Raw genomic sequence first — 19,172 nt, forward strand, 5'->3', positions numbered from 1 at the left:
CGACCTTACCTGCATCCCTGAGCTCTGGTCTCATTAATACTAGTCGCCTGTATCCACCAAAATCATCCTGACAGATGCTGCCAGACATCCCAACCGTCCCACCACCCAAATGTTTACTATTCCAGACTCATACAGTTCGGACAGAAAGAGCCTGTCTGTGAAGAAACCACAGATCAACAGTGTCCGGTAAACAAGCGGGCGGTAGGTTTGGACGCACACAAACAGGCCCAGTGTGGTCCTGAGAGAGACCTGGCTGAGGATTCAACACTAGCGGTCTAACGCTTAAACTGTGTATGTGTGTGCTTGTGTTTTACCCTCCAGCTGGGTGGCCACCGTAAGTGGGGTGGAACTCTCGCCCGGGCCGTTAGCGTTGGACGCGACCACCCGAAAGGTGTACTTGGTGTCGGGGACGAGGTTCTGGATGGTGACCTGCATCTCTCCCGGGCCGCTGGTGTTCTCCACACGCTCCCTGTGAGCAAAACGACAGCAATATTAGAGCAAATTAACAATACTGTTATCAATGTAGATGCCTCTAGATCAAGTTTGGGCGCCAGAACGTAATTCATTAAAATAATAGTTTTAGATAGCTAGCTCATTAAATTTGATCAAATCTGTCTAAAAATAAAAGTAAAAATGGAGAGTTTAGTTTTAACAGTTTTTAATTAATCATTTTGAATGAGCTTTTATTTTTATTTGTTTATTCATTTTTTTAATTTAAAATTTAGTTTGATTTTTAAAGATTTGACATGCTTTTGTCATTTTTAGTTATAATTTAACAAAATTAATTAAATAAAATATATTACTAAATAATTTGTCTTTTTTTTAGGTTTCATTTGTTTATTTTACAGTTTTAGTTATTAGTTATTTCAAGTTTTTTCAGTTTTAGTTTATATCTATATCTAATTGCATTTTTATGTTTTTATGTTCATATTTCAGTTTTAGTTTAAATTTAAGTATTTTTTTTGTGTTTTAACTTAAGCTTCTTTCAGAAAGCAATATTTACAATTTATTATTTCTGTTTAATTTTTTGTATTTCCATTTTAATTTATATTTATTTTAAGAAAGTCATTTTAGTGCTTCAGCTTAATTTTTTGCCAAGGCATTTATATTTTATAATTTTTGTTTAATACATTTTTATTTCAGTTTTACTTTATATTTATTTTCAGTAAATAATTGTCATGCTTCAACAAACTTGTTTCAGAAAATTTACCAAAGCAACATTTATAGTTTATTTTTGTTTAATAATTTTTTTTATATACATCTTTTTTTTTCCTATTTATTCCATTAAGTAATTTTAGTGCTTTAACTTAAACTTATTACAGATATTTTGCCAAAGCAACATTTACAATTTATTATTTTTGTTTAATTTATTTTTATTTCAGTTTTAGTTTATATTTCTTTCAAGTAAGTAATTTAGCGCTTCAACTTTTATACATTTGGACACATATCTAATTTACTATTATTTTTTAATATTACTATTTAGGTTTAATTAATTTTTATTTCAGTTTTAGTTTACATTTATTTCCAGTAAATAATATTAATGCTTCAACAAACCTGTTTCAGAAATTTTGCCAAAGCAACACTTCTAATTTATTATTTAGGTCTATTTAGGTTTAATTAATTTTTTTATTTCAGTTTTAATTTCTATTTATTTCAGTAAGTAATTGTAATGCTTTAACTTAAAATGAATTTAGACATTTTTATTTAAATTAATAAAATGTATTATTATTATTTTTTTTATTTCAGTTTTAGTTTATTTATTTTAAGTAATTTTAGTGCTTCAACTTAAACTCAGAAATGTTGCCAAGGAAAAATATCTAATATATTATTATTTTTTTAACATTACTATTAAGGTTTCATTTACTTATTTTTTTAATCAGTTTTAGTTTATATTCATTTCCAGTAAGTAATGCTAGTGCTTCAACTTAAACCTTTTAGAAAATTTGCAAAGGCAACATTTCTAATTTATTATTATCTTTTCATATTACTATTTAGGTTTCATTCATTTTTATTTCAGTTTTAGTTTATAGTAATTTTAAACTTATTCTAATTTATTATTATTATTTTTTAAATATTACTATTTGATTTATTTTTATTTTAGTTCATGTTTATTTCCAGTAAGTAATTTTAGTGCTCCAACATTTATAATTTATTTATTTATTTTAAATATTACCATATTTCCATTTATTTTTATTTCAGTTTTTCGTTTTTATTTCCAGTTAGCCATTTTAGTGCTTCAAACTTATTTCAGTTAGTTACCAAGGCAAAATTTCTCATTTTCATTTAGCTTTAAAAAAAAAAAAATAATAATAATAAATAAATAAATAAATTATATGTGACCCTGGACCACAAAACCAGTCATAAGGTTAAATTTGACAAAACTGAGATTTATACATATGCTAAAAATAAATAAGCTTTCTATTGATGTATGGTTTGTTAGGATAGGACAATATTTGGCCGAGATACATCTATTTGAAATCAGAAATCTGAGGATGCAAAAAAATCAAAAATACTGAGAAAATCACCTTTAAAGTTGTCCAAATTGAGTTCTTAATGCATATTACAAATCAAAAATTACATTTTGATATATTTACAGTAGGAATTTTACAAAAAATCTTCATGGAACATGAACTTTACTTAATTTCCTAATGATTTTTGGCATAAAACAAAAATCAAAAATTTTGACCCATACAATGTATTTTTGGCTATTGCTACAAATATACCCCAGCGACTTAAGACTGGTTTTGTGGTCCAGGGTCACATATATTATTTTATTTCAGCCTGGAATAATGGTTTTTATTTTTTTTATTTTAGCAAACAATAATAACCCTGGATGTCACATGGAAAATGGTACGTTTACACTTTGCACTGTGAGATGTAGTAACCTTCACACTATGATTTGTTTGTTTACTGCATATTTTGTCAAATCTAGTAGTACTTTAGTGTATTTCAAGTGTTTTATATAGAAAATTCACATTCTGTGCACAGTATATACTGTATGTTCAGGGCTATAAACAACTAATGATAATGCATTTGTGCATAACGCAATCAATGTGTTTTTCAATGGCTAATTCTTAAAATATAACCTTTGATACCCCCAAATCCTAAATGTTCAGTGCAGGATTACTATGTGTAGCATATGTGACCCTGGACCACAAAACCAGTCTTAAGTCGCTGGGGTATATTTGTAGCAATAGCCAAAAATACATTGTATGGGTCAAAATTATTGATTTTTCTTTTATGTCAAAAATCATTAGGAAATTAAGTAAAGATCATGTTCCATGAAGATTTTTTGTAAAATTCCTACTGTAAATGTATCAAAATGTAATTTTTGATTAGTAATATGCATTGTTAAGAACTTAATTTGGACAACTTTAAAGGTGATTTTCTCAGGATTTTGATTTTTTTGCACCCTCAGATTCCTGATTTTCAAATAGATGTATCTCAGCCAAATATTGTCCTATCCTAACAAACCATACATCAATAGAAAGCTTATTAACTGAGCTTTCATATTATATATACATCTCAGTTTTGTAAAAATTAACCTTACGACTGGTTTTGTGGTCACATATTAGTATGCTGTTCTAAGCATTAGCAGAGTGTTACAGTTTGTATTTCCACTTGCTGTTCCATTAACAACCTGCAGGGGCAGCATAAACTGTTCTTTTAAACTACACAGGACCACGTTAAATGACATTTTTTCCAATATTAAAGACACATCTTTAACCTGTTAGTGCCTTCCAGACTGTAGAAGACAGAGTAGGTGATGTTCTCTCCATGCGGCTCGGCAGGAAGTCGCCACGTCAGCTTGATGAATCGAGTGGACACCAGAGAAGCCACAACATCACGAGGGGCGGAGGGTGCAGGGCCGTTGCGCTCGGCCGGGCTGGACGCTACATGGTCAGTAGTGGCATCGGTCAGTGAAGGGACAGCAGAAGGAAGGGCAACGTCTTGAGTACGTTGGAGGGTGATTATGACGGGAGGGGCAACAAGGGGGTAACAGGGGGGGTAAATTATAGATACAGAGTTCGGGGAGGAGAGGGAGGGCGAGGAAAAAGAAAAAGAAAAAGAACATAAAATAATTGACGTAAATGAAAGGACAACTACAATGACTCCAAAATCAAAAGGAAACAGCAAATTTACTATGAGACAGAGCAGGAGATGGAGGCTCAACGCCAGGCTAAACATGCAGCCACGACATGTTACGAACACTGAGGGGAAGCATATCATTAACATTCATATCAGTAAGCACAATGTTAATTACACTTTCACATCTGTCCCTGCAATTAAAACACACTGATGACTTCATCTGAAGTGGTTAAAAATAGCACGTTCCACCAAATCTGTCGCAGATGCAAATTAGAGGAATCAGGTGGTGATGGTTCAAGGTTTATTTGCTGCAAAAGAATACAAATAATGAAAATATATCTGTCTATTATTGTAAATCTATCTATCTATCTATCTATCTATACTATTATTCTAAATATTCCTTGAAAAATGTCATTCCTGGGGATGAGTCTTGCTTCAAGGTCAACAATACAAGTGTCCTTCAAGAAACAAAACCTATGAATAGACTAGAATACAATAGAATCGAACAGGAGAGAATAGAATCAAACAGAAATAGATTAAATTAAAGCTGCAAGCAGCGTTGACCGGGCCCTCGCCGTCTGGCAGTCGCCATCCCGATAGCATCAGGAAAACGGTGCCCAGTTGGCACATGCATTCACAGTAACCCTTTGGACTAACCCTAACTGTCTCTCCTCCTGTCTGACTCTTTCTCTTACCACCCATCACCCCTCCTTACACTCAGCCACTTACCACACACATAGAGTGCAGAGCAGAGTGAGATCAGATATGTTTTTTAATTTTCTTTCATTCGTGGAGTTTTGTATAATTATGAAATGAACTGTGTTTGATCAGAATGAATAGTTATTTGTATGAAAAAAGTTTCAAAGAGTTAGGATGCTGCACTTTAAATATATAATAAATAATTGAAAATTGAAAATTGAAAATGGAAAATGAAATCATAGGCACGCTATCTGCCTCAAAAACACAGGAAACAAATATTTGAATGTATTTTGTATTTTTATTTATTTGCCATGGCAACAGCTTTTGATGCATCAGAGACGCCTTTACAGACTCTCATCGGCCGTGTTTTTACATCATTCTGATGAAGTTTGAAGAAAATCGAGTACAAACATATTGTTCGTTGTTCGTTCGTGTGTTAGTTCATTAACCATTGTTAACAAAAGAGACCCTATTTTAAATAGTTACCATGTTTTATGATCTACAACCATTTTTAAATATTATTTTAATGATCTATAAGCATCTGTGAAATAATTATAAACAAATATATTAAAAATAAATACATATTAACTTAGTTGATGTATTTGTTTCTCATTCTAATTAAGTGAACTGAGCAGTATAGTGTCATACTTATAAGATTTTTTATTCTATCAGTGAGATTGTATATATGTATATAAATCATATAATTTTTCCTTAAAAGATTAAAAAAAGATTTTAATGCTCTTTAAGCACCTATACAAAATAATTATGTAAAAGTACACTGACAGTACATTATATATCAACTGATTCTATGGATTATTTTCATTCTTATACACTGAGAATGAGCTAAATAGCATTATTGTTCAAACGATTCCTTATCTTATGAGGACCTCTAGTGTTCATCCCTGGTACTAGAGCTTTAATCTGACAATTTATATGACACTTTTAATGTTTTTGGGGCCTCTGAGCATGATAACATTTTGAAACTACACATATTTCCTAAGAATTTCTTGTTCTTTATATGTAAAAAGTTTTGATGAGTTAGAATAATGCAATTTAAAGATATATGGAAATAACTCTCCATCTTTTTTACTGTTACTTTCATAAATCACCACATCAACACCGTTCAAGATATCCCAAAGCCGTTCACATTTTAACATCTTCAGTATCTTGGCATCATGTTGACAAAGTTTGGTGTGCACTGTCTGATTCTGCTATGAGTGATATGAATTTATTCAGCTATATTTTTCCAAAAATCCACATTCAAATCAAAATAGCTGACTTCCTGTTGGTTGTAGCTAATGGGTGTAAATTTTTTGCAAGAAAAAATCTGGTGATCAAAAAATATTAGGCTTTAGTTAAGATCTGTTAGTTTTATGGACAGTTAGAATGTTTTGTATATGCAGACAAGGGCTTTATGATGGGCCTGATTTGAATTTAGAAAAAAAAAATATTTCTTAAACATGTTTGAAGTTCTTAATAGATTTCACTGTTGCACATTTAGTCTTTTTATTTTTTTACAGTAATGTGCTTTTTGCAGTTTGTTTACATGGTGTACATTGGATGCACATATTTATGACTTCTTGTTACAGTATTCATTTAAAATAAAAGTTGTTTAAAATAAACAACTGTGTGCACCCTATTATTAATGTAGATGTGTATTTCAGTAATAAACTTAAGTAGGGGAGTTTTAAGTTACCAGGATTTATATCAAAATAGTGATCCCATGTCTGCAAAACTAACATTTTAAATGAAATATTGATAGCTAATCGATATCGAATCGAATATAATCGAATCGAAACCATAAAAATAACAATTGAATCGAATTGCCAAATTGGTCACAATACCCAGCCCTAATTCACATCCTAATGAATAAACAACCAAGAGTTTAAATATTCCCTTCTATCTCCTCCACTCTGACTCTCTCTTTCCACCCATCCCCCCTCCCCACTCTCACCCTAACACTCAACAAACACACACCCACTTACCACGCACACACATAAGTGCAGAGCAGAGAGGGATCAGATTTGTTTTTTTAATTTTCATTAATTCATAGATCTTTGTATAATTATGAAATGAACGGTGTCTGATCAGAATGACTAGTAGTCTGTATGAAAAAAGTTTCAAAGACTTTGGATGCTGCACTTTAAAGATATAATAAAATTACGGCTATCTTGTTTTACTCCGATTTCAATCAATCACCACATCAACACCGTTCAAGATATCCTAAATCTGCTCGCAATTTAGAATCTTCAGAATGTTGGCAACATGTCAAAAAAGTTTGGTGTGAATTGTTTGGTTTTCCTGAGAGAAGTATATAAAATTCCACAGCCTGATTTTTCCAAATATCCACATTCAAATCAAAATAGCCGACTTCCTGTTGATCGTAGCTAATGGGTGTAAATTAGAAATGTTTCTGGCTTGATGAGATCAATATATGTACCGAGTTTGGTGACTGTAGGACAAACTAAACCCCCAACTTTTGTCAAAAGGTGGCGCTATGGAGCGCCTGCTCCACGCCCATTTATGGGCTTTTATCAGTGTCTAAATATCATTAATACAGATGTGTGTGTGAAGTTTCATGAAATTCTGAGTATTTTAAGTGGCTTCAAAACACAAAAAGCTAAAGTTAAAGTTTGACACGTTGCCATGGCAACATGATAAAAGTTATCGATAAGGCAATTCACAGATTCTCATTGGCCGTGTTTCAACATTATTGAGATGAAGTTTGAAGCAAATTGAGTAAAATTAAGAGGTTGATTTAAAAGCATTTATAAAACGTTGCGCTTTGTGTTGCCAGTTGGTGGCGCTATAACTTTGACTCCTAATAGTCACATCTCTGTGATCGGCATCATAAGATGAACAAACTGCTGATGTTTGGTCAAAATCAGACAAAGTGTGTTAAAGTAATTAGACACTTCCTGTTTCTCATTTCTCGCCATAACTTTGTCGCCCCGCCACGGCCAAACCGTTCGAGATATCAAAAATCCCCTGGCAATTTTGCGTCCCCAATGTCTTGAGATCATGCTGACCGAGTTTGGTGGCCATCGGTTGGAAGGTCTAGGAGGAGTATTTCAAATTCCATTGCATGCGCTTTTTAGACATCCCTGAATAGCTGACTTCCTGTTTGGTGAAGCACGGACTGTGAGCACGGAAGTTGGTCGGCCCGATGAGGTCTATATGTGTATGAATTTTGGTGACTGTAGATCAATTGGTGTGCGCTCCAGAGTCCCTCAAAAGTCGCAATTTTTAACGCTGTGCCACGCCCCCCCCAGGTGACCCCCCCCATGTCAAAGTCTGTCCGGCCCTGATGGCCGCAGGTTCCAATGTGTGTGCAAATTTTCAAGAGTTTTCGTGTATGTTAAGGGCCCCAAAATCACCCAAAACATTGAAAAAAAAATAATAATAATAATTAAAGCTGCAAGCAGCGATGAACGGGCCCTCGCACCCGGGCTCACCGCCGACCGGTGGCTTTAGGAAAACAGCAAACGGTGGGCAGTATGCTTTTAATACAGTAAATATATGAGAAATATGTCATAAGTCATTTAAATGTGCCAAACTTCCCATTGGCAGCTGGTGGCGCTATGCCTATAAATGGCATGTAGATGTGTTCAGGCCAGCACTATTATCAAACATATGAAGTTTGGTGCAGATTGACCTTGGTATGTTTGAGTTAGTGAAAGATATGATATATCCTGGTGTCAACAGGTGGCGCTATGATAATATCTGAATATTGGCCTTTAGGTGTCTTCAGGCCAGGACTCCTACCAAACCTCTGAAGTTTGAGGCAGATCAGACATTTTATGGCTGAGTTATTACACCTATGTCCATGGCAAAACATCAAACTTTGTCAGGCCGCCACGGACACGCCCTTTACTGAAACTCAAGATCTTCACAATTTAACATCTCTAAGGCCTCTAGATCAGACTGACCAAATATAATGTTGATTTCATTAAATGTCTAGGAGGAGTTTGCTATAAACCTAATCCCCTGCAAGGACTTCAGATAATGCCAACTGTGAACCAAATGTGAACATTTGCCCTATATTCTGATGATGATGATAAGAACATGTAATTCATGATGATAACAAAATGTTATTATTGCTTGCATTACATTCACCACTTCTGCTTAAATCGTTACCTATCTGTACAATTTGTATGTGGATATTGCTTTGCTGTTGACTCCTGTTATAAGACATCACTCTTAAGCGCTACATAACTAAGAATCAATTAGGAAAACGGTGCACAGTTGGCAAATGCATTCACAGTAACCCTCTGCTAGTTTGGATTTTAAGTTTACTGAATTGAAAGGGTTACACTTTAAAATCAACACAGAGACACATACACACAATATATAAAATGTTGCCATCCAGTTTCATTTGTTAACATTAACTATATTAGTTAACATGAATAATAATTAAATAGCATTTATTAATGTTAATTAATATTAAGCTAAAAAAAAGTATTCATATATTGTTTAAAGGTAAATTAGTTTATGTACTGTGAATTAACATGAACATGAACACAGTTCATGTGGGTGTACAGCAATACACAAAGTGCTCTATAAACGCTTAATTCTTTCAAAATATCTTTAAAAATCAAGTTGAGTGTTTTAATGGGGCGATATATATATAACTGATCTTAAAATGATGGTTTTCGGATGTTTTGAAGAGATAACAGCAAAGTTTGTTTTGTTGTCAAAGTTTGTCTTGAAATTTTTAATTATTATAATTTTATATTCAATAAATAACACTATGAAAATATTGTCTACAATGAAGATTATTCACTCATGCTTAAAAGTTGTATTTTTCTTAATCTTTTGCTATGTGACTGAATAGGACAAGTTCATGGTACAGTTCAGTAAAAATAAATAAAAAACAACAACTGCAAAATACAAACAATGAAAGATTTAATGACCCTTTATATTTTCTCAAAATATCAGACATATTTATGTCGATTACGCTACAACAATGTGCATCTTCCTCAAAGATGGTCTTAAGCAAAACAGCATGTTCCACTGGTCTCTCTCCCTTACACCCCTCCCCCCTTCAGTCACTCTTCAGTGACTCAATGGTGACTGAACACAGACAGGCACAGGCAGAGTGACAGCAGGTTTCTAATTTCTTTTTTTAATTTTCTTTAATTCATAGAAGCTTGTATAAAATTGATATTTACACCACTTGCTCAGAATGATAAGATCTCTGTGTGAAAAAAGTTTTAAAGAGTTTGGATGCTGCACTTTAAAGATATTAAAAAATTACGGTTATGTTTTTTACTACATCTTTAAAAAATCACCACGTCAACACCGTTCAAGATATCCCAAATCCGCTCGCAATTTAACATCTTCAGAATCTTCTCTTCATGTTTAAAAAGTTTGGTGTGAATACCTTATTTTTCTTAGAAGGAGTGTGAATTTGTTTACAGCCTGATTTTTCCAAAAATCCACATTCAAATCAAAATAGCCGGCTTCCTGTTGGTCTTAGCTAATGAGTTTGATTTAGAAAGTTGTCCAGATTGATGAGAACAATATATGTACAGAGTTTGGTGACTGTAGGAAAAACTAACCCCCCAACTTTTGTCAAAAGATGGCGCTATAGAGTGCCTGCTCCACGCCCATTTATGACCTTTTGCCAGTGTCTAACTATCATTAATATTGATGTGTGTGTTGAGTTTCATGAAATTCTAAGCATGTTATCTGCCTCGAAAAGACAGGAATCAAATTTTAAAGTTTTACACGTTGCCATGGCAACAGCATTTGATTTATCATCGACCCCTTTACATATTCTCATCGGCCGTGTTTTGACATTATTTTGATGAAGTTTGAAGAAAATCAAGTAAAATTAAGAGGCTGATTTCAAAGGATTTTGAAAATGACACGCTTCCTGCTGCCAGTTGGTGGCGCTATAACTTTGACTCATAATAGTCACATTTATGGAATCGGCATCATACAACGAACAAACTGGTGAAGTTTCATAAGAATCAAGCAATGTGTGCAACAGTAATTAGACACTTCCTGTTTCTCATTTCTCGCCATAACTTTGTCGCCTTGCCACGGCCAAACCGTTCGAGATAGCAAAAATCCCCTCGCAATTTAGCTTCCCCAATGTCTTGAGATCATGCTGACCGAGTTTGGTGACAATCCTATGGAAACCCTGGGAGGAGTACGTTAAATTCCAGAGCATGCGCTTTTTAAACAGCCCTAAATATCTCACTTCCTGTTGCGTTCAGCCCATGACATAGAGTACAAAAGTTGTTTGGCTCAGTGAGATCTATATGTGTACCGAGTTTCATATCAATACGTGCAAGTATGTGTGCGCAGTACATCAAGTTTTCAAACTGTGTTCCAGGGGGCGCTCTAGAGGCCCTGAACAACGCCCGGGTCCCAGCCTCTGTGGCGTCCTGATGGCCGCAGATTCCGACGTGTGTGCAAATTTTCAAGAGTTTTTGAGTATGTTAAGGCCCCCAAAAGTGCCCAGAAGGTTTAAAAAAAAAAAAATAAAAAAAAAAATAAGAACCCTTAGAAGAACAATAGGGCCTTCGCCCTTTTGGGCTCGGGCCCTAATAATCCTTAGAAAAACAATAGGGCCTTCGCCCTTTTGGGCTCGGGCCCTAAATAGAATACAATAAAACAGAAAATAATATGTCATAATAGAATAGAATAAAGCATATCAGAATAGATTAAAATAGAATTGAATAAAACTGAAAATAGTAGAACAGTATAGAAAAAACAGAAAACAATAGAATAGAACAGGAGAGAATAGAATAAAACTGAAAATAATAGAAAAGAAGAAGTGAGCATGAAATAGAATAGAACAGAAAAGAATAGAATAAAACAAAAGAATAGAATAGAAAAGGAGAGAATATAACAGAACAGAATAGAATAAAACAGAAAAGAATAGAATAGATTAGAACAGGAGTGAATAGAATAAAACAGAAAATAATACAATATAACAGAACAGAATAGAATAAAAAAAGAACAGAATAAAACAGAAAACAGTATATTATAATAGAAGGGAAGAGAATAGAATAGAACAGGAGAGAATGGAATAAAACAGGAAAAAGGAAAATAATGTTTTAATAGAATACAACAGAAAAGATTAGAATAGATTAAAATAGAATAGAATAAAACAAAATATAGAATAGAATAAAACAGAAAAGAATAGAACAGAACAGGCTCAAACAAAACAAGAATAGATTGTAACAGGATAGAATAGAATAAAACAAAATAGAAAAGTACAGGATAGAATACAACAGGAGAGAATAGAATAAAATGGAAAAGAATAGAATAACAGAATAGAACAAAATAGAACAGAAAAGAATAGAATAGACTAGAACAGAAGTGAATTAAATAAGACAAAATAGAAAAGGAACAGGAGAGAATAGAATAAAATGGAAAAGAATAGAACAACAGAATAGAACAATAAAAATTATAGAATAGAAAACAATAGATTAGGTTATAATAACAGAATCAGAACAGAAAACAAAAGAATAGAACTGGAGAATAGAATAAAATAGAAAAGAATAGAATAGAACATAACAGAACCTGGCTGAATTGAATAAAACAATAAAATAATAGAATATAACATAGAACAGAATGGAATTTCAAAAAATAAAACAGAATAAAACCGGAAACAGTAGAATAGAACAGGAGAGAATAGAATAAAATGGAATAGAATATAACAGAACAGAATAAAACAATAGAATAGATTAGAACAGAATCAAATAAAACAGAAAAGAATAGAACAGAAAACAATAGAATAGAATAGAATAGAACAGAATAAAAAAAACATAAAATAATAGAATAAAAAATACAATAGATTAGAATAGAGCAGAATAGATTACAACAGAATAGAATAAAACAGAAAAGAATAGATTACAATAAAAACACAACAGAAAAGAACAGAATGAAATAAAACAGAAAAGATGAAATAACTAATAAAATGGCAAGAAAAAAAGAAAAGAGCAGAAATAAATAAAACTATAAAATAGAACAGAAAAATAATAGAACAAAAGAGTAGAATAAACTGAATAGAACAATATAGAATAAAACAAAACTGATTTTCCTTTCAGCTTATGTCAGCTTCTATGTCTATGTTCACGGCAAGAGTCAGGTTTCACTATTGAACAAAACAGAACAAAATAAAATAAAACAAAACAACAGAACATAATAGACTATAATAGAAAAACAGAAAAGAATAGAACCAAATAGAATAAAACAAAAAAGAACAAAATAGATTAGAACAGAAAAGAGTAGAATAGGATACAATAGAACAGAACAGAACAGAATAGAATGCTATCACAGCTTGTGACCGGGCATCACCCTCAGGTGTGAGTGACACCCCACATCGACTGAATGAACCTGCTCAAGGGACAGCGGGACTCTGTGTGACGGCGCGGGTGCGAGTGGGCGAGGTGTCTGCTGGCCTGCTGCGGCTGGCACACAAACGGCCATCAAAGACCAGCTGGAGACAGTCATGTGCCAAACTGGGCACTGCCGCCCACTGAACGGAGCTTCCCGCTCATATCCTGACTCAGCATGAGTACAGACAGAAAAACAACATCAACCTAAGATAAGACACCTGATGGGTAAAAATAAACGTCATGAACGACCCCGATGATGAAAACACTGGCATCGTGGGACTTTATGTTATCACTGTATCCTGCTACATTAATATCTTGATTTATTTAACATCCCAACGAGAAAGCTAATCTCAAATCTCCTCGCTTTCTGTCAGGACTTCACAGCTGGGGGGAAACACTCACACTGCCCTTCAAAGGCAAGATCTTAAGTCAGGAAATGACATCAAGCACAGAAGGGACCTTGGGATATTATTATTATTAGATATGCACTAAAAAAACACTACGAAATAAAACGGAAATAGAAATCTGAAGCAGACCCGAGGGTGTGGATTCAATCAGCGCAGGATCAAAAATGGATGCTGGGAAACTTTTGGGTTTGAAGTTCCCTACCTCTCATTCAGTATGCAGGGCTGAGAGCTATAGCTAAACATTACAGCTCTATATTTCCATGCGTTTGATGATATTTCATACAGGGCTTGATGTTTATGCATTTGCTCTGAAAATGCTCAAAAGAAGCCAAATTTATATTCATAATATTTAATTAATAGAACTAAATCTGTAAAAAGATGGTTAAAAAAATGTTTTCCACATTTTGTGACCTAATTATCACAATGAAAGACATTATGATACACAAAAGCATGCATCTTGTAAATATTCAATATTATTATGCCCTAATAGAGATGTTTTTAAATCTAAAACCTAAAATACACAGCATCAGCACTGCAGTACATAATCCCTAAACTCGGGCTAATAAATGAGAGTTGAGGAAGATAAAAGAGAAGGAGGAGTGATGTGATCGCTGAAGGAATGACGTGTCATGTTGATATGAAAATGGCATTAAAGTGTTTCCTCTGAAGATGAAATGGCATCGTGCACAAAGAGGCTGGCACTACAAAGGTTACAACCCGACATACTCGTCTCACATTCAGAGCCTTGATCTTGGGTGCTCCTAAAACGTCTGCTTACTGAGATGAAAGCTTAGCATAATTTCAGCAGAATGTTTTCTTAGTGCAGTCTGACTTCAGCCCGAACCGCTTCTACAACCAAACCAAGTTGTAGAGACAATTAATTAGTGGTGTTTACAAAGTCAAGCATCCCTATTGTAATTGTTTATACTTGTAACTTAAAACCTGAGGATAAACACACATGGCAGTAAGAAACTATCTAGGAACCACCTAGAACACCCAGATCACCCTGTTAACCATCCAGAACGCCCTATCAACCTCTCAGAATACTCTATAAACTACCCAGAAGACTTGGAACATCCTATCAACCTCCCAGAATACCCTATAAACTGCCCAGAAGACTTGGAACACCCTATCAGCTACCCAGAACACCCTATCAACCTCCCAGAATACCCTATAAACTGCCCAGAAGACTTGAACACCCTATCAACTACCCAGAACACCCTATCAGCTACCCAGAATACCCTATAAACTGCCCAGAAGACTTGAACACCCTATCAACTACCCAGAACACCCTATCAGCTACCCAGAATACCCTATAAACTGCCCAGAAGACTTGAACACCCTATCAACTACCCAGAACACTCTATCAACCTCCCAGAATACCCTATAAACTACCCAGAAGACTTGGAACACCCTATCAGCTACCCAGAACACCTATCAACCTCCCTGAATACCCTATAAACTTCCCAGAAGACTTGAACACCCTATCAACTACCCAGAAAACCCTATCAGCTACCCAGAATACCCTATAAACACCCTATCAACTAGACAGAACGCCCATAATATCCCACCAACCACCAAGAACACCCCATCAACTACACAGAACACCCAGAACACCCCAGAATACCCCATCAACCACCCAGAACACCCAAAACACCCCAACAACCACCCAGAACACCATATCAACTAGACAGAACGCCCATAATATCCCACCAACCACCCAAAACACCCTATCAACTACACAGAACAGCCAGAATACCCCATCAACAACCCAAAACACCATATCAACCATCTAGAACACCCCATCAACCACACAGAACATCCTATCAACTACCCAGAACACCCAAAATACCCCATCAACCATCTAGAACACCCTATCAACTACACAAAATACCCAGAATACCCCATCAACCACCCAGCTTTCCCCATCAACCATCCAGAACACCCTATCAGCTATCCAGAACACCCAGAATACCCCATCAACTACCCCGAACACGCTATCAACTACACAAAATACCCAGAATACCCCATCAACCACCCAGCTTTCCCTATCAACCACCCAGAATACCCTATTGACTACATAAAACACCCCATCAACTACCCAGAACACCCTATTGAATATCCAGAACACCCAATTAACCACCCAGAACAACCAGAATACCCTATCATGTACCCAGAACATGCTATCAACCACCCAGAAGACCTTATCAACTACACAGAACACCCAGAATATGCACCCTAGAACACCCAGAATATGCACCCTAAAACACCCTATCAACCAGCAGGAACACCCAGATTACCCTATCAACTACCCAGAACACCCAAAATACCCCATTAACCACCCAGAAAACACAGAATACCCCATCAACTACCTACAACATGCTATAAACTACACAGACTACCTCAACTACCACCCAGATCACCCTATCAACTACCCAGAACACTTGGAACACCCCATCTACCACCCAGAGCACCCTAACAAACACCCAGAACACCATATCAACTACTGTATCTAGATACACTATAAACTTCCCAGAAACACTTTATCAACCACCCAGATCACCCTTATCAACTACCCAGAACACTTGAAACACCCCATCTACCAACCAGAGCACCCTAACAAACACCCAGAACACCATATCAACTATCTAGATACACTATAAACTTCCCAGAAACACTTTATCAACTACCCAGAATATCCTATAAACTACCTAGAACACCCCGTTAAATACCCAGTACACACTAGCAGCATTCTAGCAATCACCCAGAAAAGCCTAGCAAGTACTCAAAACCCCTTAGTAATGGATAGCAAACAATAGCTTTAATGTAAAAGCTTTAAGTTTTTGTCTTTTACAAAGGACAAAGCAACATAAAACAACCTGCTTGTGTCTGGGTTTCTTGTTGGAAAGGCCCCCTGGTTCTTGAATCACTCTATACCTGTATGAACTCCTGCTGCCTGCTGATACAGAGAGATGGCGCGTGTGGCCTCAACCACACCTGACTGTCTGTTTGCATAACCTCAAACCCACAGGAAGACTGACAACGGGACAGCGCTCAGGAAAAGACGACCCACCTAAACGCTTCACACCGTTATTTATATCTGTCCTGTTATTTATGGATTGATGTTTATGTCACAAGGTCATTATGATCGCTGTCATTAGTCGGGTGGAGAGAGAATGCGAACGACTGGCAGGCCAAGCGCGTGCGCCACTTCCTGTCAAAGCCCAAAAGCCCCATAATCCCGCAGAGAGAGCTTCCTGTATGGAGCGGGTGTGGAGAAACAGGACTGTTTCGGATTGCACAATCACACAGCAGGGATTAAAAAAACATTTTTCTTTCTCTCGTTCACATTCTCTCTCTCTATCTAGCCGAGCGACTGACAGGAACCCCGGCCAGCTCATCAATAGCCATTCACACAATCCAATAACATCTGATTGCTCATCAATCCAGCAAAACATCAGCAGCAGACCTCCAGAGGGCCAACGTTGCAGAAATCACATCCCAATCAAGGGGCTTGTCAGATGGTGGGTTTCACCGTGGTAAACACACTCATAATCACACACAACAGGTCTAGATGGGAAAGACTTAAAATGGTACATGGTGACGAGCTTCAGGGCCTAAATATCTCTTCATTCCCATCATGTAGGAAGATACATACCGTGTGACGCTAGAAATGTATCAAGAGGTATTTTGCTATACCGCTTTTACTGCGGTAGATTAATCCACAGATAAAAGCCTTTTAAAAAAGGAGTGCAAAAAAACAAAACGATTTACCTAGTAAACAGTAATAACAAATGTAAATGAATAATAATAATACAATAACAATAAACTATTTGATGAAAATATTAATTAAAAAGTTAGTTACATTATTTTTAATTGTAACAAATTTATAAAAATAAATAAATACATTTATTTATTAATTAACAAACAGGTGGATAATAAATAATATTGGATAATAAAATTAATGAAAATCACAATAATATGAATAAAAATAATATTATAAAAATATTAAAAGCATTTAATTAATTAGAATTTTTTGAAAATGATAAATAAAAACAAAAGTTTTGTGACAGGTGCAGTTAGATACTAAAGCTGACGCATGTCTTGGACAATAAAATTAATAAAAATTAAAATAATATTAATTAATTGAAATATTAATGAATTAATGAAATTGATAGTAATTGAAAAATGATAAAATAACGTTTTCGTGTCAGGTGCAGTTAGATACCAAAACTGACGCATATATTGGATAATAAAATTAATAAAAAATACAATAATAATAATAAAAAAGTAATTAGAATATTAATTAAAAAGCAAGGGTTTACTTAAACACAATTTTATTTTGATAAAATAACATTTTTGTGACGGGTGCAGTTAGATACTGAAACTGACGCATGTACTAATACAATTAACAAAAATTAAAATAATATTAATAAAACAATGTTATTAAAAAGTAATGGTTAAACTAATTATAAATTTTGAAAATTACCGATAAAATAAAAACTAAAGTTTGTGTGACAGGTGCAGTTAGATACTCAAACTGACGCATGTAATAATGAAATTAATAAAAACTAAAATAAGATAAAATAAAACAAATGTTATTAAAAAGTAATGGTTCAACTAATTATAATTTTTAAAAGTTAACAAAATAAAAATTAAGGTTTTTGTGACAGGTGCAGTTAGAAACTGAAACTGATGAATGTACTGGATAAAAAAAATATGAAAATTACAATAATAATATTAATAAAATGAGTTATTAAAGTTAAGTTATTAAATGTTAATTAAAAAGCAGGGGTTTCATTAATTATAATGTAAAAAAAATAACGATAAAATAAAAACAAAAGCTTGTGACAGTATCAGCTAATAAAATGTGTTATTAAAATCTAAAATTAAGGGGTTAAATTATTAAAGTAAGAGTTTAATTCATTATTATTTTTAAATGAATGATAAAATAAAAATAAAATCAACAGGTGCAGTTAGACACTGAACCTGACTCGCGTATATGATATGATTATATATATATATATATATATATAAATATATATATATATATTTATATATATATTTACATATATATGTATGTATCTCAATGTAAATATGATTTCACGGTCCAAGTGTAAAAAGGAAAATCAAATACATTAAGTATCTTCCATTTGTAAAGTATTATATTCACTGGATTATTCCAATAAAGGCATTGCTACATGGTTTTCATTGAATTGCCAGCAAAACTGCCTATATGTTGTGATATTGAGAGGATTTCTGTCACAACGCCCACCCCTACAATCACGCTCTGCGTAATGCATGACATTAACATGTTGAACAGAATTCAATCCACAGCACGCTAGCAGATCTCATTACACACAGACACATAATTACAGCTGGAACGAGAGCGATCATGTACTGGCACTGTACTCGCTGTGTACTGTAATGGACGCATGAAAGCCTGAGGAAAAAAAAAAGTGTTTTAGCATGGAAGCTCGTGAAAGCAGTATTCACACTCCATCTAACACTCACTGTGTGACAGGTGTCCGTTCCTCAGAAATCTATGTAATATCATCAGATTCAATTCTGCCAGTGTAAATTTGGTTTGGTAATTTTTTATGAATATTTTCCATTAATA

The 19,172-nt window shown here is 34.4% G+C and overlaps 1 protein-coding gene across 1 annotated transcript in view; it reads right to left on the minus strand.

Moving 5' to 3' along the window:
• Positions 1-19,172, minus strand: part of neo1b (neogenin 1b) — an 85,683-nt gene that overhangs the window by 46,305 nt on the left and 20,206 nt on the right. Inside the window, exons 5-6 of the mRNA XM_073831542.1 lie at positions 3,728-3,950; positions 315-469 (exon numbers count right to left, since the gene is read on the minus strand). Coding sequence (XP_073687643.1) covers positions 315-469; positions 3,728-3,950 — 378 coding nt within the window. The remainder of the gene's footprint in view (positions 1-314; positions 470-3,727; positions 3,951-19,172) is intronic.

The sequence above is a fragment of the Garra rufa genome, chromosome 25 (genome assembly GCF_049309525.1).
Source record: "Garra rufa chromosome 25, GarRuf1.0, whole genome shotgun sequence".
Lineage (NCBI taxonomy): Eukaryota > Metazoa > Chordata > Actinopteri > Cypriniformes > Cyprinidae > Garra > Garra rufa.